The 22,858-nt window shown below is 40.7% G+C and overlaps 1 protein-coding gene across 2 annotated transcripts in view; it reads right to left on the bottom strand.

Moving 5' to 3' along the window:
- Nucleotides 1–306: 306 nt before the first annotated feature.
- Nucleotides 307–22,858, bottom strand: part of cdh8 (cadherin 8) — a 90,856-nt gene continuing 68,304 nt past the window's right edge. Inside the window, exons 7-12 of one of the 2 annotated variants that reach the window (XM_076736513.1) lie at nucleotides 18,996–19,243; nucleotides 10,870–11,006; nucleotides 8,412–8,533; nucleotides 7,563–7,680; nucleotides 3,318–3,569; nucleotides 307–2,458 (exon numbers count right to left, since the gene is read on the bottom strand). In XM_076736513.1, coding sequence (XP_076592628.1) covers nucleotides 1,971–2,458; nucleotides 3,318–3,569; nucleotides 7,563–7,680; nucleotides 8,412–8,533; nucleotides 10,870–11,006; nucleotides 18,996–19,243 — 1,365 coding nt within the window. In that variant the 3' untranslated portion in view covers nucleotides 307–1,970. Of the gene's footprint in view, nucleotides 2,465–3,317; nucleotides 3,570–7,562; nucleotides 7,681–8,411; nucleotides 8,534–10,869; nucleotides 11,007–18,995; nucleotides 19,244–22,858 lie in introns of both variants that reach the window. The other variant, XM_076736434.1, reaches the window with a different exon arrangement.

Raw genomic sequence — 22,858 nt, 5'->3', positions numbered from 1 at the left:
ATCTTTTGTTAGTCCTTCCATGCCTGGTTGAGTCCTGTGTCTTCAACCTGTGTCTTTCTGTTATGAATTAGTAGTCTCCAAGCCCAAACTCAGATAATCCTGATGAGATCACTGTGACATCATTTGGGCTATTTTCTCAACCTTTAGACAGCTCACTCCAGAGCCACAGAAGACAATTTACAATGATTTTCATAGGCTGAATTGGACTCTTGTCTGCAAAATTGGTGAAAAGCCTCATCAACTGATGTAGAATCTATGAGTTTTGACTGTCTGTGACCTCTCATCTACATAAGAAAACCACACCCATTCAGCAATATTTATAAAAATATATTTCACAAAGTAGGAAACAATACAGGGTATCTTAGATTACAGTACAGGGAGTAAATAATTGAACATACACATTTATAAGCATTAAAGCACAGTAGAAAATATGATCTGCATGTAGGACTATTCCATATATATTGTTTAGTCTACTGACTGCCATAATACTGTATCAGTACAAACTGAGTATGCACGCAGCTGTAGTGCCATTGAAGTTCTCATTATGTGCAAGAGCTAACGTGCAGAGACAAAACCTACCACCTCATTGAAAGCTAATGACGTTAGCAGTAACTCTATGTACAGTACAAGTCTTTTTTATTGATATCATACAGTGGTAAGCAGAATATGCACATGATTTGTGTCTTCATTTTTCTCGGGCTAATGCAATCTGTGTTTCCTAAATGAGATTTGATGTTTGGAGGGAGTCACATACTCAGATATCAATTGGACTATTGTGCTCAGATGCTCACTGGTTGTGTCTCAGAATACATTATGAGATATTTTACACAGAAGTAGCAGGTGTCAGAAAGGTCCCATTCCTGCAATCCCAATTAATCAGATCATCTGTAATGTTAGACTAACTTCGAGCTCCTGTTCGCCTGCTTACATCTAGTCTATATTATCAATTGCAATAAATTCATGATATGGTTTGGCTGTTATGACATAGTGTTCAAGTGGTTGAAAAACAGCTGAATGTGAAATAATCTAAACACACTCACTTCAAATTGTCAGCACAGAAAAAAATTATTTAAGAACAGAAATACAAAAACTCATAGAACAATAATGAAGAATCAACACGTTTCTTGTCAAAAAACAGTAGATTACAATTGTATTTAATGTTGCTTCTGTAAAAAGAAGGCCTCAGAGTTTCTACATTTCTCTTTTTTGTCTTCACTTCAGTCTTTTATAGGCTAGGAACACTTGCGACCCACACCTGTAGCGTGTAAATACAAAGAGTTGTATAAAGCAAGCCTTTCTCGGCTGTAGATAGTTTATAAATGTGGCCACCAGAGAAGATATCAAATGATAACAAATTCACCTTAAAGCCAATACTGGTTTGTCTTTTTGCTTTTTTCAAATCATACATACATTCATCATTGTAATGTAGACCATATATTGCTTTTTCATTGTCATTTTGTTTCAGATCGCCGATCAGCTGAGTGGCTTAGGGAGACATGAAACAAGAGTCCCTCTGCAGCTTCTGAGGTCCAGCTTGCTGTCCATGGAGCATGGGGTATGGTGTCCACTCAAGCTTCAGACAACCCAACGATATTCATTGTGTCCTTTCATCGAGCAACTACCAGCAATCCCAGGGTTTTTCTGCAACTGGCAGTCACAGCAAATGACTAACACCCAAAATACTGCTAGACACCTCACAACGGAATCTAAGTTACACTCCACAAGAATCATAGATCTCCTAATAAAGACATTGTTTGGCTCAACAATTACAATGCGCTTGACATAGTGGATGACGACTGCTATACCTCACTCTAAGAAGAATACAAAAAGGTGGCCTCCCTTGTTATTAACTGTTTTTTTTTTTACTTTTAAACATCTGTTTCTAAAAGCCAGCAAACCCCCTAGCGTTTAATACACAAGTATGTGGACAAAAAAAAATCAGAAAGGTCTTTTTTCTAGCAAACCAAAGGTCAGGTCTCACGGTCGCTCTCGCCCACAGAGTAGAGCTCCCCAAGTCTTCTGAAGCGTGGACCCCACTCTCTGAGATAGTCATAGTTCTGGTCCGAGTCTGACGCCGCCGTCTCCAGTGAGCTGAGGGAGCCAGCAATGGATCCCCGGCCCTCGTATCCATAGATCTGGATGGAGTCGTAAGGCGGGGCTGTGGGATCATTGTCTGCCTCATGGAGCCGTACGTTGATGAATTCATCCACATCCACGCCATTCGGTCCCGAGTGCTGGCCAGCCCGAGGCATAAACTGCAGGTCAGGCTTGATGTCCTTGCGTGGCAGGTACCCATTGATTCCATCCGGGTTCTGCAGCGTTGCAATGTCAAAAGCCTCCGTGTCCTCCTCGCCACCTCCTTCGTCATCATAACGAATAATATTCTCCCTCACATCTTCATCATCCTTTATAATTAGGGGCTCATTCTTGTGTCTCCTCAGGGTCACAAATAGTACTACTATTACTGTCGGAAAGAAAGACGGAAAGAAAGGAAGGAAAAAAAAGAGGAAGTCCAGGTCAAGCTTTGACAAGTGCATTTTTGGTTAGTACAAGCAGATCATGATCAGATCCAAGGTCAGATTATGAATGCTGAGCCTGGTCTCATTCCCAGAGCGTTAAATACGAAGCTTTGTCGCACCCCTCAGTGTCTCATACAGACGTGAAAGGTACCCTTTATCATCTGTATGAGACACACTGGGCTTTCATCTAACTCCAGTGTAAATCCATCTAAGGCAATATTAGATGCTCAGAGCAAGGTGACATAGTATAAAGAGCAAGACTGTCTGCAAATGGAGAAAGGTAGGGTGGATGGCTGGGTCAAACAAACACACGGCTTTCACTCAGGAGACCAGGGTTTATATCCTGTGATAAATCACAAGTAAACAATCTTTTCTCATATCTAATGAAGCAGTTTTGATGCCTAAACCTAACAAAGTAGTTTTGTTGCCTTAACCTAACCAAATAGTTTTAGCACAAAGACCTAACCAAACTGCGTTTCACAACATGAACCATGTGAGAAAGGCTTTCTAGCAGATAGGGTTTTTGTGTCACTGGGATGAGAATGTGTTTGACATCCAGAGCAGTTGCTCTGAGTGTTTAATATTGCCAGGAATGGGTTTGTGTGGAGTTTGTTGAAAGTCCAGTGTGTCGCATACAGATGCTAAAGTGTACCTTGTAGACCTGAATGAGATGCCAAAGGGTGTCATAAAGCGTCAGTATTTACTCTGGGAATGAGAATGGGTTGGAGTGTTTTCATCAACATCTGTCAGACCACTTCATGGTTAAAATGTTACAATGCAAAAAAAGAAACACCTCACCTAACAGCAGTATAATGCAGGCCAGGATGGCAATGAGAGCTCCCATACTGAGGCCAATAGGTAAGACGTAGGCCTCCACATTGCAGGACTGGACAATGCCGTCCTTACTGCACCCACAGACTCGGATGGTCAAGGTGTTGGTGCTGCTCATCGGTGGATTCCCATTGTCCGTCACAATGATTGGCAGAAAGTACATCTCCTGTTTCTGTCGTCGGAAGGTATCATGCTTGGCTACAACGCTGATTGAATTGTCTGTCAGAGAGAGGTAAAGCCAAAGATGAATTTTTGTGAGAATGTGTGAGAAACTCATTATTATTCATAGTGGCAACAGACTGAAGTTCTATTATTAAATTGTGTGAAGATCAGTGCAGCATGAGGGTAAACTAATTTCACATCAATCGTCACTAGGCTTTCAAGGACTCTCACATTCCAATGCTGTAGATGGATTTCAGCCATTTTCCTTTTTCTCAACAGTCCAATTTTGGGAACTCTGAAGGTAGGCGAGCCTGAGTTTGCTGCCCCCCCCTTTGAAAGTTGAAGAAATGAAGGGACCACGGCAGGCTACACTGACTTAGAAGATGGCACATGTCGACCCAGAAAGGTGCCAGCTGCTCTTTGATGACACTTCTGTGAAGCTGTCTGCTCATTAGCTGGCTCTCCTTACCCTGCTCACATTATCAAACACTCACATTCCCATAAGAATCTACTCCTGCTGATCTTATGGAAAACGTAGGAGATTTCTGATAGTCTAACCTTTGCCTCTCTGCATGATGGTGCACTGAAGAGAGAGGGGAAAAAAGAGCTGGTGATATACACTATAGAGAGAGGGCCATGTTGACACATTTGCATTGACAGCGCAAACTTAATCAAAAGATGGAATGCTTCATGATAGAATTATTTGCTTTGCACGATCTGTAATTGATGTGAACATATGCTCAAATTTATTTTCTTACGAGTGCTGCCACAAAGTGATAGGCTGTGCTTTGTGAGCAACAACATGTCCTGTTTCATTTGGATCGTTCAGCAGTGAGTATGCAAGTATCCACTACACAGTAGTAAAGCATTAGGGCTTGTCCTTGTATACAGGTCATTTTCAAGGCAACTATTGATGGTAAAAATAGAATTAAACATTTCTTGCCTGTCAGCCCATCCACAGAAACAAAGTCTCAAAGATAAAGACAGCTGTGCAGATAACCTTCAAAAAAACTGAATTCACTGGAGTTGCTCTTTTTATTATATTTTATGTATAAGGCCATAAGGAAAGTGTTTCATCTAGCTAATGACGAATTAAGATGAAGAAATATGTACATTGAAATATTAATCATCCCCATAACAAAAGCAATCACCCATTTGAATAAACTGTTAACTATAAATAACTTAATATGTGGGTGGTTCCAAATGACAGCAGTGACAGCAGAAGAGACGCTGACAGTCTGAAAACTTTCTAAAGTTCTGAAGTCTCTAAAGATTATGTGAGAAACTACATGCAGCACATTCAGGAATGCCAAATCAGTAGGATAAATACCTTACAGGAACATAATACCAAAGGATATTCACTATTGGTGACTGGAGGAACACTTACCACATTGTGTGTTTGATTTCTTGACCCTGCATACTGATTGCATGGATTGTTTGTTAGTATGCGTTGTGTTATGCAAATTAAATATGTAAATGGAGCTGTATTACATGTGTGTGCAACACCGACATGAAATAATTGGTCCCTACTTACTTACTTATTCATAAATCATTCAACCTTCTATGCAGTATATCGTAATAATATAGTATTTAGAGATTTGCCTGAAATCATACAAGTCATCCTTTACCAACAGTCAAAAATTATTGTCAAAAGAATTTTTAGACTGATTTTTTTTTTTAACTATATTGCTCAAAGGGAAAAAAGGTTTGAGAAATACACCAAAATGCCCCTTTAGCCTCCAAGCCTCGGAATGGATGAGCCAATAAAAGCGAACCTCTTCTAGAAAATGTAGCTTACAAACTATGAACAATGTTGGGTTGCCAGTGGTTTTTAAGGAAAAGGACTACAGTATTTAACATCCGAACTGACTGACGCTGACATGTTACAGATGGGTTTTTAGGCTGTTCAGTGTGCTATAGCTGACTAGTTAATTAGCCCCGCCTGTTTGTCTGGTAGCTCATTCAGCAAGCCGAGGTACATTCACTACAAAGCTACAACTGGTTCTGGTTCTGTCTGTGGGTCCGTTGTGTTCTGTTGCTATTAGTTAGCAGTGTTGTTGAAGTTACTGTAATCAGTTACAGCTACTAGTTACTTTTCTCAAAACTAAAAAAAAGTTAAGTGAAAGTTTAGTAACTCTACCAATTACTGAATATAATAATATTCAGTAATTTTATATAATATCTAATATTGTGTAATATAAATTATATAATAATTGATTTGCTAGGAGAGGACCCATTGTTCTGGGAGTCACTGGCAATTGACCTAATCAGTCATTTAGGTATATGGATGAGATTATGATAGTAGAATATATGAAACTGCATAGTACGGTGGCACCGTCATGAAACCAAAAATGTAAAATATTAATTTCTCCCTTTTGGGTACAAATCACAGACCCACATTCCCACACCCTCATTTACAACAAGTCTATGTAACTTTTGCTAAACAGTAGCCAGTGGAGTCATACAGTCAATGAACTGACTCAGTCATGTCACAAATAATTGTTATCGCAATTGTGTTAACTTTAAGCAGCACAAGGTACAAGTCATACCAGACCAAGTTAAGCTGTAGCTGTGTTGAATTTAGCAGGGCTTTCACTTTTGTACACATTTGTAAGAGGAAATCTGAATAATAAATAAGTTAAAATGTTAAACATGGAGTGTGAAAAGAGTTTCTATCAGCAGAATTTCATGGTTGGCACTATGCGGAATGTATGTTGTCTCACTTAGTGAGGATGGGATGCTCTGTTGCAACCCCGCCTCCTGGAGAGAGAGTTGTCAGAGTGCTTGATATCTTGTATACAGCTGGTCAGAGCCTTAGCCATTTTCCACAGTGTGGACAACCCCTAACCTCTTCACTGTTCAATCCCTACAATTAGGCTCATCATCACAAACAAAAGCAGCACACAGAGGCTCACAGGAGCCTGACGCTCTTCACTGAAGTGTCTCCCACAGCTGACGATTCAGATAGAAATAGTCACTGAAGTGCTGGGGGATATGGTGCGATGGGCTTCTTTTCTCTGTTTGGAATTAGCAATACCATAGACAAGTGGTTGCTGGGGTGTGTAATATATGGAGCTGAACCACAACACATATTTACTTTGGTTTCAGGCAAGTGAGAAAAATACAGACTTTTTTGTTGTTTGGACTATGCAGCGCTGTGCTTATAGTTGCGAAACATTTCAAGCGGGGCTTTATCCGTTATATCACCTTAAGAAACCATCATGTCTCCTGTCTGTCTGTTAGACAGCCCATGATATTTGAATTTCAATTTTATGACAAGATTTTTGCGCATATGTTATAGAATAGGTTTTTTCTTCCTTCAGTTATTTACTTGCGTTAAAAAGAAATATGAACTTACTTAGCCAAGGCTGTGTTTGCATTGCATGTGATTATTGCACTGGCATCTCATCTTCCTGCCTGCTAATGAACCTGTTTCAACAGTAAAACATTTTTATTTTTGTGAAAAGATGGCTCGTCCATTTGATGACCTGATTTTTATGGACTCTTTCCTCTGTTAGAGAGAGGTTGCAGCAAGTTAGCCTGCAGCTTCTGCGTTGCAACAGAAGGCTAGTACCATATGAAGATTTTTCTGCCCCAAGCTGAAAACATTACACAATGTCATCATGAACACAGCTTGTTCGTAGCCTCTTATGGAGGGGAGGCAAGAGAAGAGGAATGGAATAAAGACAGAGAAATCCGGCAAATAAACCAATCACAGTATTTAGCAAATAAATGTAGTACCATCTGCCACGTGGTAACAGCTCCTAAGAAGTCACCCTACATTGAGCTGCAAGACTACCAAGAAAAGCCATTTGGATCTCATTCATTTAGTTTCCCTCAAAACGCACTGGGGAGTAAAAAGAAGCTGGTGTCCAGACAGTTTCACATCTGCTAATTGTGAGCTACACTGATCCACCAGATTTCATCTTGAGTGTGGCTAACATGCCGCGGGTTAGAGATTAGACTGGAAAGCCATTGGAGGAATTTACAGAAACTTCAGTCATTCTGCCACAAAGGAGTTACTTCTCCGTGATTTCTTTTGTTACTCACCCTGGTTGTTCTTGATGGTGAAATTGGGGTTGTTGAGCATCTCCGGCACTAGACGATAGTCGAAGTAGTGGCCCTGGATTGGGTCGTCTTTGTCCACCGCGCTGACAGTCTGGATCACCTGTGTTGAAAACAGAGAGACAAGAAGATACAGAGGAGGACTCAAAGCCTTTAGAGGAGGCAGCCTATTTATTACTCTTCTTTTTGCCACCGCAGATTGCCTCAGTCTAATACTGGCTGGATCACACCTGATGAAATATATGCCCTATTCATTCCTGGATTTTGAGATTATTATCAATGAGGGCCTGTCTCGTCTGGCACACTTTCAGGCTCCTGGCTCTATCTGTTAATCTGTCATCATAGGTCTTATCGTGCTGTATGTCTTTATGATTGATTGGAAATTAGAATTCAGGCCCTGCAGGACAGTTTCCCTTTTTCAGTTCCCGCCGTTTTTTCCCCTGCTTTCAATAAAGCTCCCTATTGTATGTATGCAGGTCCCCTGAATGAGGTCGATTGATGAGAAGGAGAATGCTAAGTACTTGTCCAGAATTTTTGGCTGGGGGAAGCATTATGCCATCTGGAGGAAGACATGAAAGACAGTCTTGAATTATGAGCCACTCTGATCAATCCTGACTGCTCTCATTTCCCCTTTGCTCCGCACACACTGTGTCAAGGGAGGACTGTTGCAGGGAAAAAGGACCGTACTCCCACCTCTGTAGTTTCCCAGTGAAATAAATAGGCTATAATTCACTGTGGCCAATCATTACAGGGGAGGAGAGAGAAAGAGAAAGGGAGGGAGAGAGAAAGAAAGATAGATCACTGCTTTGATGAATGAGCCACTTCTTTCCTTACCTGTCCAGTTTTTCCATTTTCACACAGAAAGGCCTCGTATTCGGTGGCAAACTCAGGGGCATTGTCATTAATGTCCATTACTCTGATGGCCACAATTGCTCTCGATATCTGACTGTGGTTTCCTAATAGACAATGTGAAATAAGGATAGATAGATAGATAGATAGATAGATAGATGAAATCAAAACAGAGGAGAGACAAAAGGAGATAAATAAGAAAATACAACATTCAAAACTGTGGGGAAAAAAAACAAGGTTATACATGAAATCCCAGGTAAATTCTGTGACCTATTTTTAATTTCCTTTATTTTCCATCTTTATTTCTCCCTTCATTTCCTGAGCTGATGGGAGGACAGATGATAAGCCACATCAATCTACATTTCAGCTGGTATCAGCGATGCAAAACAGGATTCTAGGCAACAGAAAAGGAAAAAAAAAAAAAACATTCAAAGTGCTTTTGAAAATCCCCTGTACACTGTAATGTTTAAAACATGAGGGTTAAAACATGCATATTAATGAGTCATTGGTAACTGAAGTCTAAAAAGACAATAAAAGGCAGTTTAATTAGATTAGATTTTGATTGGAATTATTCATCACTGGTAATTGACAGTCCCTTTCGAGAGTCCCCGTAAACGGTTGTATTTATTAATCAGCTATGCAATGCCCACTTTTAAAGCAATTATCCATTAAAGTGAGAGCAAGGTGGCTGTGTCACTGTGGCCAATGATACTGGTGTGGTTTTATTTTTTATTTTTTTTCATCTTATTGATTCAGTTTCAATTTATTTCATGTTACCCCTGTCGTCGCTTCATAAGGAGGATGATGGCATGTGAAGAACAGCAAATGCACGAAGATTTGCCGTTGCCTCTAATGGTAGCCATTGAAGATTCTTTGGGATTTTTTTTCCCTTTTTCAAAGACATTTTTAAATCATATTACAATGTTTGTTTTTAAAAAAAGTTTTAAAGCAAGTTTACATAGCTTGTGCTGAACAGTGGCTTTTGTAATTGCAAGATAATGGAAGATTGAAAAGAGTAACTAAATAAAAATGTGTTTGAATGAAAATGTCTTTGGGTTACTTTTACTGACAAACAAATATGGAGCATTGGACAGGCCAGCAGACGGGCCAGGAGATGAGCTGAAAAAGAGGTAAGCAGTGAGGAGTGTGGAAATTGACAGTCTGATAGACAGTGATAGATGGATTAGGGTAAAGGGAGACACCCGCCCCCCCCACCAACTACAAAAGTGACTTTCCCCCAGCAGCAGACAGGGAATAGAATCTGATTAGTCAGATGTCAACTGGTGCGAGGCGGCAGAACGCGCCTCCGTTTGGGTGGCAAATGGCATCGGGATAGAACCGGGAACACATCTATTCCTCTTCACGCCAGAGAAGACACCAGCTTTCCCTCCCCATCCGTGAAGAATAGCAAAACTGCCATATTTATTTTGGCAAATTCCTATTAGGTGTTCTCAGAGATGCCACTATCTCGAGCCACAGTTACTTTGCCAAGAGGCATGAAAACACGCTTTAAATGTATGGGTGCAAGAAATGACAAGGCAACCCGCTTATCAAATGAGACACGTTCAATTACTCCAAAGGGCTGCTACGATGGCGGGATTTGTCTGTGCTGCATGGCCAAAACATTATGACAGCGCTTGGGTTTTCATTTATTGTGACAATTAATGTGTGTTTCCTTTGATTAAGGAAAGAAAGGGACAGATAGGGGATGAGACAGAGAGAGAGGTGGAGAGAGAGAGAGAGAGAGAGAGAGAGAGAGAGAGAGAGAGAGAGAGAGAGAGAGAGAGAGCAGGAGAGGACAGGAAAAAAGTTACAAGCTGTGTCAATTTCTATTCCAATAGCTTTAAGGGGTACATTAAGCTTTATCACAACATACAGCCCCCCTGAAACAATCTGTATGCAAATAAAGCCTTACATATGGTTTGAGCTGTTTGTAGCTCTGCCGGCAAGATTTTCTACGTAGTCAGTGAGTTTTGCGGTTCGCAGATGTTCTTTAATCTGTAATGGATGCTGGCGTTGGAGCAATCCACTCTGGAGCATGTCTTTAAAACTGTTTATTTGATACGTCTTAATGTTCTTGCACTTGCACAAATTGACTACTGAGCTGTTTAATTCAATCAAAACTCAGCAAATCAACGTATTTAATGCCTCTGTGGATTCAAATGCTAATTGTTTGTGCCACATTCTCGGAGCGATTAAAAGCGCTGGTTTACAAACCGCCACACTGTTGAGCAGAGGATTGTGTGTAGCAGGTCAGTGATTCCTTTGACTGAGGCAACCCATGAGGTCGCTCAGAAGAAGATATCGTACGTGTCCTCCTGCTGCTCTCAGTGTCCCCGCCAGTGAATGTCTAATCGTATGCTGATTTTGAAAACAGGACATTACAACCGACGAGGAGCAATGTTCACAGCAGGGGTGAACGGAGTCAGGAGAGGTTACTTACTGACTTCTGTGGCGGTTACTGTGATGTTGTGCCACATGTCTGTCTCGCGGTCCAGCGGTTTGGCCAGTGTGATCTTCCCATCGTCCACATTGATGTTGAACTGCCTCTCCATGTCTGTGTGCCGATCGATGAAGTACCTGCAAAGACAATCAATCATCAGAAATTCGAACCAAAACTCTCTGCAGTCCTTTGGGTGTTGTGGCCAACAGGGCCTTATCCATCAAGAGAAACCTGTAGATTAATGCACATTAAAAACAGTAGGAAATCAATAATTATCTGTGGAATAATTACTGCCTTCACATGAGCAGCAGGGGGCATTAAAGCCTAATAAGGTCTGAGATCCCCCCCCCCTCCAAATCACAGCAAAAAAAGACCATTAGTACATGTTATGTCAGGATAAGAGATGGGATGTTGTTAACCCTGTTTGGTATCTGTCAACACTGAATGGTTCCCAAAGGCTTTGCATTAATGAGTTAGGACAGCATTGTGTCAAACATGAGCTCTAACAACACAGGGGGGTGGGTGGGGGGTGTTTGGGGTGGAGGGTGGGGGGGCTTGGTGTGAGGGGATAATGGATGTGATGGAGAAGAACCAGCCATGAGCCGGTTATGTGTGACCTTGTCTGATCTTATGCAAAATGAATTTGGTTTCTTTTTAAACAACTAGCAACTTTTAGGTCCTTGTCAATAAAGCAGCACATTTTCAAAATTACTCAGACACCGTTTCAAAGGGCACGCTTGTAAAACTTTCCTTTTCCTGAGACTTCTTCTCTGTGACCCTGCCTGTGACACACTGACTTTTGGAGACTTGTACAGTTTTAAAAATACAGTGGCAAGACATAAAACTCCCCAGAAAAAACTCCAGCGGCGGGTATGAAATTGGAATGCACATAAAAGAGAATTTTCCGATTCCACTTGAAGCTGTGAAATTGCTCTTTCATGTTGCAACGCGCTGAGCGCCAATTCTCGGGACAAGCCCACACAAAACGGACTAAAAAAGAATCTGTCATTATGGGTCATCTTTGGTTTCACACGTTTCATTTGCCATTATGTGTGACTGTCATAAACATCCTACTCAACCAAAACACAAGGCCGCAGTGACTCACGTGAGCTAATTACACTGTGTACCGCACAAGTGTTTCAGGACAAACTGTCCCTGTTCCTTTCCCTCTCTGTCTCACTCTCACATCTTCCCTCACAATCTCTTCCCCCTCTTACGAACAGTCACAAAGCATTTTTTTTATTTTTATTTTCCATCTATCCAGCTGGGTCTGAAGCTTTTCCTAATCCAATCCCCCTATCCAATTCCTTGCAGACCCCTTCCCCACACAGACATCCCTCGGCCACCAGATGCCCTGCTCACCCTGTCTCCCTTCCTTCCTAACCCTGGGTCTTGTACCATCTCGCAGTGGAACCGCTCATCCCTATCAGTCCAGACCTGTTGGCAGGAACCCTACAGTGTTTATATGAGAGAGAGAAGAGAGAGGGAGGAAAGAAGGGATAGAGAGGGATGGAAAGAGAAATAGAGAAAGAGCACCAGAAAAAGCCAAAGACAAAGTCACAACAACAACAATTTATATGAAGGAGTATGCTGCTTATACAAGAATGGTAGGAAATGAAATAAATAAACCACTGGCCCAGATTCCAATTGTTGGAGAGATGTACCGAGCCGTGACATTTCCATTTTTGAGATGAAATGGTGTAAAATCCTCTAGACGCCGAGCTGGGAGAGGTCCATGAGGACCCCCAACCCCCCGCCACCCCCCTCTCTTTTTCTCTCTTGCCCTGCAGACGCAGAGCACTTTCAAGACAGGCAGACAGCAGCAAGCCACCTGGGAGCAGCCTCTCTCCTGCAGACTGAGTGGATCCCAGTCAAACTCTGACAGCCTCACGTGGAAGCGAGGAGACAGACCCTGAAATGTTCTGCCACCTGTCACTCAAACTGACAACGTGATGTGAAAAGAATTAAAAGCAAATAAAAAATGATATCCAGCATTATACGTGCGCGGTTTCCCTGAGTGCGATGTGAGAATGTGTGCAAATGCGTGCACGTCCGTCAGTGTGTGCGTATCATCTCGTTTCAGCTTTGCTTTACTCTTCACAGGCCTTAAACGGCATCAGGCTGACCTCAGTCGAACAGTGAAACATCACGTAGAGGTTGTTTGTGCCAAATGTTCCAAAGCAGTGGAGCATTTTTCACAACTGACGCAGCAGACATCCAGATACGTTCAAGCCAATATCAAAAATATAATACTCTAATCAGAATGGCAGAAGATGTTCTGTGCATAAAAAAGAGAACTAAGAGCTGTAATCTGTGGAATCATTCTTTTTTTTTCTCCACTCATTCATGGTCCTTTTGGTGCATTGATGTGACACCTCTGCACTGCATTTCCCACAGATCACCTGTCAATCAAACAGTATGGCCAGGACATCTTCTCTGTTAGACTTTCTGTGGGTGGCAAGCCTTTGTCTCCGTTGCCACGCTGGCTATCATTGCTCATGCTAACTACCCTGTGATCTTTCTTTTCCATCACATAATATGTGCCAAACAATTGTCTCCAGGAAAGACACACCAGACACTGTACAGCAAGTGTAAAATCTTCATCAACTAAATGTACAACAATAGCTTACTACTGCAACGGCAATTTTTGTGACATCAGTCATTAACATGCGCCACCAACACCGACTGGTATTATGAGGAAGTAGTCTTTAATGGTAAATTTAATGTTAAAATTACGAGCAAAGATGTGAAATAACATCTTGAAACCTCAGTGGGAGCACACAATGAACCAAACTGGGAACACAACAATAAATGTAACAGTCCACAGCATCTGCTACCATCTAACCATGAGCATTGATCATGCCACTGTAGTATGGCTTCTGTATCAGAATGATACAGTGCAAACTGACAGCTGTTAAATCTCACAGAAAAACACTGAAGTAACCCAGAAATCTGCTGTGACCTCTTGTTGTATGGTATAATAAGAGAGGCTATGGTTTGTGCACTTGCTGGCATATTCAGCATCATTGTAGTCGATTCATTGTGAGTCCAACAAGTGCAACACTAAATCACAGCAGCACACATTTGAAATACAAAATCTAATTGAGTCTGAATGAAAGTGAAAAAAATTACTGTATACTAGTAAATGCTTCACATTGTATAAGAGCAACACAGGTAGAAAACCAGAGAGAACATTATTCACCAATACCTGCTGGTTTGTGAATTTCATTTGTTATTAGAAAAGATTTTTTCCTTCCACTTAAAATTTGATTATCAAAGAATTGTGACCAAAACACATTACAGTTGAAAAATAAACTATGTACCACTGTGACCTCTGAATTCAAAAGTATTTCTGACATTTCTCTTCTTCAGTTTCTTCATTTAATTATTATTAACTTATCAGCTCCATACTAATATTCTGTCACCAGTAAACGACAGAAGCCTGAAAGCTAAGCAGCAAAGGAAAGCTTCCTGCTTGTGCTTTTTCACGTCTGTGTGAGCAGTTGGACTGTGAATGTGAGCGAATGTGTGCCTGCGAGTGCCTGTGCCAGTCGGAGGGAGAAGAGGTGAAAAGATCAAGAACAAATGCATTCTTTGCTTTTTTCCTCCACAGAGAACAAAATACCTGTGTGACACTCCTGTTTGTTATTAGGTCAGCACTGTAATTCCTCTGGGAGGATAACAGATGTAGAACTAATTTTTGCCATCCCCTGACTGCTGACCAGTTATAATTTAACAATACATTTTATTCAGGTTGGATCCCAGGCCTCTGTAGCCGGAAGGTGATTTTCCTGAAGAGTCCAAAGAAAAGCATAAGTGACTATAAATGTATACTGAGGATTGAAAGCTGGCATGTTTTTTAATATACTATGCTACTACATTAAAATATATTCAAACTAATCAGTCCTGCGAAATAGGGCCTTCTGACTTCAAACTTCCTTTCATTTCAAAACCTTTTTTTTCTAGGCTGCTTGTATCACCATAGGCAGCATGTCAGCTGTGTGCGGAAACAACATATGGAAGCCTGCAGAAAGAAACAAGCTTTACAGGATTCCATTATGTTCCTGCAATTTCCCTCAACTATAAAAGAAAAAGAAAAAAGAAAAAAAAGACAAAGAATAAGAAGGTGTTAACCAAAAATGTTTGAAATCCAAACGCAGTCACAGCTATTCTATGAAAGCAAGAACTGTGTGTCATACAGCCATAGTGACTGCCAGATGTCACAATGTTTTTTATTTGTGATCAGTCAGGTAGAAAACGACAGCGCACAGGCTCCAGAAGCAATACTGAGGGAGTATTTCATGGAGTGCACCTGAAATGTTGTTGGTTGGATGCATTAAGTACAGCTAAGGGGTTGTTTGTCTCCTGAGTGCAGAGGACATGGCAGCCCACCAGAGCACTCGCCCCGAGTGGTTTAGTCTCAGACTGGTTTATTCTGGTGCGGCTGGAGGGGGGATTGAGACGGAGAGCGATTCTAATCAAAGGGGTCGACTCGAGAGCTCGTTCTGATGGCGGCCAGGAGAAAGTCCACACTAATGCTGCTATTACTGCTGCCACTCCTCCAATATAGATCTGCTTTCACTAACTGCAGCTTTCTTATGGGGCGCTCTGTGTCTGAGCATTTTCTGAAACAGACAGTTAAAGAACAAGAGATGTAGAGGGAGAAAAGAAGAGAACTGTGGGCTAATAGGTAATTCCAGTATTGTTTTCACAAGAATGTTTGGTTTCTCACCTGGTTTGTGGACAAAGAATACTTGAAATATACACAACTGTGCAAAAAGCCATCTATTATATTAGCCTTTGTCTTCTTTCCTTCAATAACGGCTATTTTTACATAGATAAATATATAGAAATAGTATAATGCAAACACCAAATGTATTTTGTATATTTGAAATAGATTTAAAATAATTAAAGAGAGGAGAATAATAAAGAATAGTTAAATGATTAAAACTTGTATTTAGTCCATGTCCCCACAGTGTCACATGACAGGACAGAATACTGTCCTTTGATTTTGAATTTGTTTTCCAGTCCAGAAAAGCACAAGTGACCCGAGATCATGATTGAATTATTGAAAGCTGGGCTCTAAATACTTTTCTTTTAGCCCTCTGCAGTCCACTCAGTGGTTAGACTGAACAGATTTAAACTGAGATTTGTCAGTCCATAGCATGTTCAGCTGATACTCCAACAGTGCTAACTCCACACCGACCTTCTGTTTCTGTTTTGTAGTTTTAAGGATAGCTTTGCTGAAGCAACACGTCTGTTAATTCCAGCTTGTTATTTCCATTAATGCGCACTTGAAAGGGAAACAGGAACCTTCTGCTCTTTAAATGTCCACAGATTTTGACACCAGGCTTCCAGTTTCTAGTGATTTCTTCTGCTCTTATCTAGCTGTTGCTCAGAGGTATCTTTGTCGCTGTCTATCCTTTCACTTGTCAGTCTATTTGACCCATTGTACAATGTTTTGCAAACCCTTCATGTAAAGAGGACATATATATATATATGATTAGTGCAATAGCTACTTTTAAATCAGTCTCACAGGAGAGAAATAAAGTCTTCTACAATAATAGCCCAACGCATGTCTGTTTCCTTCATTTGTCATTCATAAAGAGCAAAATAATTTTCATTACACATTTAGAGCTGCATTGATTAGCTGGTTAATGGATAAGTCAATAAGCGGAAAAATAAGCAGTAGTTATTTTGATAACTGATTAATCATTGAAATCATTTTTCAATAAAAATGAGTGAGCAATTCATGGTTACATCTTCTCAAGTGTGAGGATTTACAGCTTTTCTCTGTTTTATATGTGTCTTGTAAACCTGTATGGGCTGGGCAGCATATGGTGCCGTACACTTAAAGAAACAAATCAGTCAGTGAAGACAACCATTCTGAACGGAGTGTCCTCTGACTTTAGACACAAGATTTAAGATGCTACCTTGGACTAGGAACCAGTTTTCTGATGTGATATTCACCAAATGATCGATCGCTCAATCTAAAACTGATTGGCAGATTAATCAATAATGAAAACAATTATTAACTGCAGCCCTGTATGCAAACAAACGAACAAACTTTCAAAGTCTAATCACTTGGCTTATTGTCTTGTGAGGCTTTTGTCCCGATTTTCCATTATTTAGAACATACTTCTGATCTTGTAAGAGGCATTACTGAGTCTACAGCCTTCTGTCAGACAGCATATCTGGATGGATTAAAATCTTGCACACTGTAATCATTTTTTCAGCCCAAAGCTCAGAGTTACAGGCTAATACAAACCCTGGCTGGAAGTAAAATCAAATGGTCGCTGGTGATAGTAATGCATCATATTAAGCCCTCCACGACAATAACTTGTTTCATCTCAACCCCCACAAAGAAAACACTTGACATCTGTGGTAGATCACACTCATCTTGAAGGTTTGCAGGGGGGATAATAACGTACGTTTGAACTTCAAAGAAAATCACATGTTGAGGTACAGCAATTGGTTGCGACAAAATGCAAACGGCAAGAAAATGTCTGGCTGTGTGTGTGTGTAATCTTTGAGCACTTATTTCTGATCCTGATGATCAGCGGCTTTACAGGAGTTGGCAGATGATTAGTGCAACATTCTATTAGCCACTTACGACTTCTTCTTTCTCTCGCAGAGTAACATTGAAAGTTTGAGAATGAGCTGCATTAAAAAATCTAACAGCTCAAGATATTTTTCTAACGGCTCTATTCTGCTTTTCTTACTGCAGTGGGTTTTTTTTTTTCCTTTTGGCCTGACAGTCACACAAAGCCCTTGAGCAACAATCCATTCTGAAAATAACAACTTAACAAAATTGCAAAATTGGTGATTAAAAGCATAATGAACACTGTGAGTGTAAGTGAATGACCTGAGGACAAATTAAAAAAAAAAAAAAAGAGAGAAAGAAAGACGGAAAAAGTCTGCAAAAAGACAAATGACCTGGTGCATAACAATGGCAGCCTGTGACTCAGTGGCACTGCATCATGCTCAAAACATTTAACAAGTGCAGAGATAGTATTGATACCTGGACACTTTCATAGCATCAAATAAGAGACATCATGTCAGCAGGGCTCTGCCATTTGCATGCAAACTCATCCATTATTTAGTCCCCTTTTTTTCAACAATGATTCACTGAAGGAAGCAAATGACAAGGAAGCAGACAACATAACTCCCTGTTAATACTGCACATAATTCTGAAGAAAAAGTTTAATTTAACAGTACACTGGACTATTATAAATTTAAGATGTAAAAAAACCCCACAAAATTACTAAACTGATCTCTCTAACTTTGTCACACATAGAAAAGCTCAACAAACATAGGACCACCATGACACAAAATAAGGAGAGAGAGCGGCGAAAGATGCCATTATACATGAAATGTACATCTCTTTTTACCAGGGGAGGGACATCATGCAACCTCAGGGCTCAATTCCTCCTGGCAATCTCATCACTAAACATGAGGATGCCACCAAAAAGACGGGAAAAAAAGCAAAAGTAAAATGAACTGGCCCTGCTCTATAGCCTCAGCCAATCTATGAAACCCAGCCTGCTCTCTGCTCGCCATGCAATTACACACAACCTGTTGAGTGTTGTCCCGGGAATGCGGTCAGCAAGTCACTGGAGAATTAATGAAATGCCAAGATGGAGGAGAGAAATTGCCTGTATAACCTATCCTCAAGGTGCCCTTGTGGTATTTCCAAGAATAAGTCACACAAGAGGAGAATATAGCCGGGCTGGTCACACATTGAAGGAGAAAGTTGTGCTGCCTTCAACTCATAATCTACTTTCTTTTTTTCTTTTTTTTTTACATCTGTGGAAATGAGAACAATCACTGAATGGCTTCCTCTCTGCCAACAACACTACCAGAGCCTCCAAAGGTCACAGGCATGAAGAGATTTAATTGCATGCCTCAGTGTCAACCTTTTTATTAAAACAACTCATTACGGCCTGAAAAGGCTCATTTGTTAACTTCTTCTCTCCATCACTTCTTGAAATAACACTAAAGACTCTTTTCTTTTTCAAGTTGTCTTACTGTGTTGCTTTGGTCAGTCAATAACAAATCAGCTTCTTTTTTTCTTTCTTTTTTTTAAAAGTAAGTCTTTGTTACTGTAACTGCATCCACTCTCTTACCTGACAAGGCTCCCAGTCGAATCCGGATCCCTGGCGGTGACTGTTCCTATGACCGTGTTGATGGGGGCGTTCTCATTCACTTCCAGTGAGTACATTGGTTTGGAGAAAACAGGGGGTTCATCGGAGTCTTCAACCACAATCTTCACTGTAGCTGTGTCCTTGAAGGGCCCACCGCCGCTGGGCTCAGAGCGGATGTTGGTGGCTTCAACCTTCAGGGTGTAGGCTCTCTTGCTCTCAAAGTCTAAGATCTGTAGGGGGACAGAGGGAGAAGAGGTCAAGAACTGCTTCATTGTCCAACAGAGGTGTTAACCTGCTTCATTATCTGTCCAAGTCACAATCCACTGCTGGACAGTACATTTAGCAAGTACTGCACTTGAGTACACACATGTACAGTGCAGTGTTGAGGTTTTTACTTAAGTATTTTGAGAAGTCGTCACTTCATACTCTTTATACTCTATGATGCTGTGTTACAGAGGAATATAACGTACTTATGGTCAATGCCATTCGTGTGAAGACGACAGGATTACATGATGTATTGTTGTGGATAAAAGGGGCACCTGCATCACATCCACTTTACCTGTCACAAGAAGTATCACTCAAGGTTTCTCTTCTTTTATTTGGAATTTTTGAGAACTTGAAACGCTACATTTAGCATTCTCGTTAATATGAATTAATAGTGAGATTAGCTACAATTTCAATTCAAAGAACCTATGTGCAAGATTTGAAAATGTCCAACTTTAACACCCCCAGTACCGGTATCCAAAAAGACAATGGCAGACAGCAATGCATACTGCTAACTCATCCTTCCATGGATCTAACCAGGGAGACCGAGCTGAGCTGAGCTGTTAGCTGGGTCAGAATTCATACAATTTTCTTTTTTTTTCTACTCAAAGTCATCATAATTATTTAAAAAAGATACAATCACAAAAAATACATGCACAGAGAAGGCTTTAATCTGAAGAGATAGAGTTTGTGAGTGACTGTGATCATGTATATGGTGTCCATGTATGACAGCAAACACAATTTATTTGATCATCATTAGGATTTAAATCAATGAAATTGTCATTTCCAGTACTGCCCAACTTGAAAATATTTTCCAACATTTATAGGCATGAAATAACACAAATCTCCCTGCTAATGCTCTCATTTACAGCAGATTATTAGAACTTTCACATTGATATCACAACCAGATCACATACAATAAATGAGAACAGGTGCTTACTCAAGGCTATCAACAAAAGCTGTCATTTTCCAAAGAGAAATGAAAACATGTTGAACAGGACATGTCACGGTGTGACTCACATATCTGTTTAATCACTATTTTCAATTGCTATACAGTATTTCTTTTACAGATGGCTTGTCATTAATATTTAAAAGACAGGAGAGTCACAATTTTACTCTCTTGGCATCTCAGAGGACATCCCAGACTGTCACAATTTCATTCTGAATCACCTCTGGTTGCTCTCATACTACTAGAATAATGGGATCAAGTCACTTCCACGGTCCATAACCAGGATTTATAGGGAAATCAAAACTGGGCCTTGCTGCTTGAGGGGATAGGAGCTGGCTTGGGGAGAGAGCAGGACTAAGAAGAGGGATATGAATGGAACGAGAAATGTATTCAGTTGGATAAAGAGGGAGAGAGTGAGAGGACTTCTCCCTGAGTTCAGACAGGGCCAGCGCTGAGAGCTCTTGGGGCAGAGGGGGCAGGTGGGTGGAGGGGTGTCTGGGGGTCCAGCAGTGAGACGGCAGCAGAGCCGGGGGGACGTGGGAGGCGACCCAGGGCTTTGCCTTCCACGCTCCTACGTTCCTGGCATCAGGGCACTAGTAGACAGACCGAAGCCCCTGAAGCCTCTCCAAGCCCCACTCCTCCATGGAGAAGCTATTTGGAACACTTTCATTATTAACCTCCCCATCTTCTTCTCCTTCTCTCCCTCCTCCTCACTCCTGACACCCAACCCCTGCCTCCATTCCTTCCTCTCTCTCTCTGATCCTGCCGTCTGTGCTGACAAAAGCACGAGTGAGGCTGGACCTCAAGCCAATGGATTACACTTGAATTCAGATGGCACAGGAAAGTAAGAGCACCAGCTCAAGGCTGGATCGTCAAAAACATTATGTGGAATAGTGTTCATTTTGTTTTTGTCATTTAGTTTTTTTTATTATTTAGCTTTAGTCCTTGTATTAGTTAAGTCAACCTCACTCTGTTTTTAGTCACGTTTTGGGTGATTTTTAGTCATCAGGCCTGCACAGTCAATCTTGTCTTGGCAAAACCTTTGTTTTTTCTTGTCTTTTTATTCAAAATGATTTCCCATAAGATTTTATCTTATCATTGTCTGATGAAAAACACAGCTTGATTGATTTACAATGCAGCTTTGCATAAAGTGTCTGGTCTAGTGGTCTGATAATATCAATTTAAGGAATACATCCAAATCTATTTTGATGCCAAATCAAATCAGATTCACTTTGATTGCAATGTGAAGGACAAATAAATACAGCAATTTTGTGTCCTCGAATACATCAGTTAGTAATTTAGCTGCTCTGGTTTTGGTGCATACCAGGCTGTTTATGACTGCACGGCGTGTGGCTGTTAGCCAGTCAACTCGCTAGTTTTACCCTGAAGCTCCAACTGCTGCTTTAAATAAACTTGCAATCTAGCTGAAACTTCAGTGTTTCCCATACAGTTTGCTCTGCTACTGTTTGACGTTAACCCCCCAACCGACACATGCTCTCTTTCTCAAACACACCGAGGTCTGACTGTGCTCATTATATGCTGCCGGTGGTCCTAATATGGCACAAGAAACGGAAGTACTGCATTGAAAATTGAACTGAATATCACTTGTATAATATTTTGTCTCCTCTTTTTGCCAATGAAAATAAGGAGATTTTGGGAAAGTTTTTTAGTTTCATCTGTTTTTGTTAACAATATTGCATGTTGACATAGTCACAGTTAGTGTGTAATGATGTCGGTGCCATCCTGTCTTATTTTAGTCGTGGAAAAAAGGTCACTGGCGAACACATTCAGTCATAGTCTTCATTTACAAAGTTAACACTAATATGGAAATACTGAGAGGAAAAAGGCTTACGTTTTAATTTAAGTAATTTAAGTCTAAGTTAATTTAAATTCATATTCTTCATAAAATATTCCAGTATTATCCCATCATGTAGAAACAACTCATTCTATTTGTTTCCAGTGTCCTACTATAGGGGGAACGGGGCGAGGGAGAGTCTCACTGTTGCTTGCATATTGAATTACACCAAACCCACCATATGGTTGAGGTAAAACATAGAGGTAAACAGCTTCCCTGAGTAGCCTAGTTAAGTTTGATTAATTATTCTATAAATTGTCAAGAGTTGATATTAATTATAAAATCAAAAAAAGCATCTATGCAAACTACTGACTGTATAATACCCAAGGAATCGGAATACAAGCCATATTTTAATCTGTTCAAATTATTCACTCAATAAACGCACATGGTGCTTTGATGGAGTAATCCAGGGAGAGTAACTTTGATTTTTATTAGTATGCATGGTGGCACTGTTGTACAGCTACAGTTGATTATTAAGAGATTCGTGACTGCAAAAGCAAAACAGCAGAGCTTTTTGCCAGACATATTGGAGTCGAGGTTGCATAGCCAGTTTGCATTCTTACATGTTACCACTAAACAACATGCCTTAACTGAATGAAGCTAAATTTCTAAATGTGGGCAGCAGACTTACACTCAACAACAAAGAGGCATTCTCGCTTTTCTTGTGTTAACACCCCCTCACCGTTGTCCCACCCCACAACCCTGCTGTGTCATTTTTCGGTCTCTCAAGCGTTAGCATCAAATCAGTATGTACACACAGGCCATTTAGAGACTTAA

This window comes from Chaetodon auriga, chromosome 1 (assembly GCF_051107435.1).
Source record: "Chaetodon auriga isolate fChaAug3 chromosome 1, fChaAug3.hap1, whole genome shotgun sequence".
NCBI lineage: Eukaryota > Metazoa > Chordata > Actinopteri > Chaetodontiformes > Chaetodontidae > Chaetodon > Chaetodon auriga.
The sequence above is the reverse complement of the archived record's forward strand: the minus strand, read 5'-3'. Positions and strand labels throughout refer to the sequence as shown.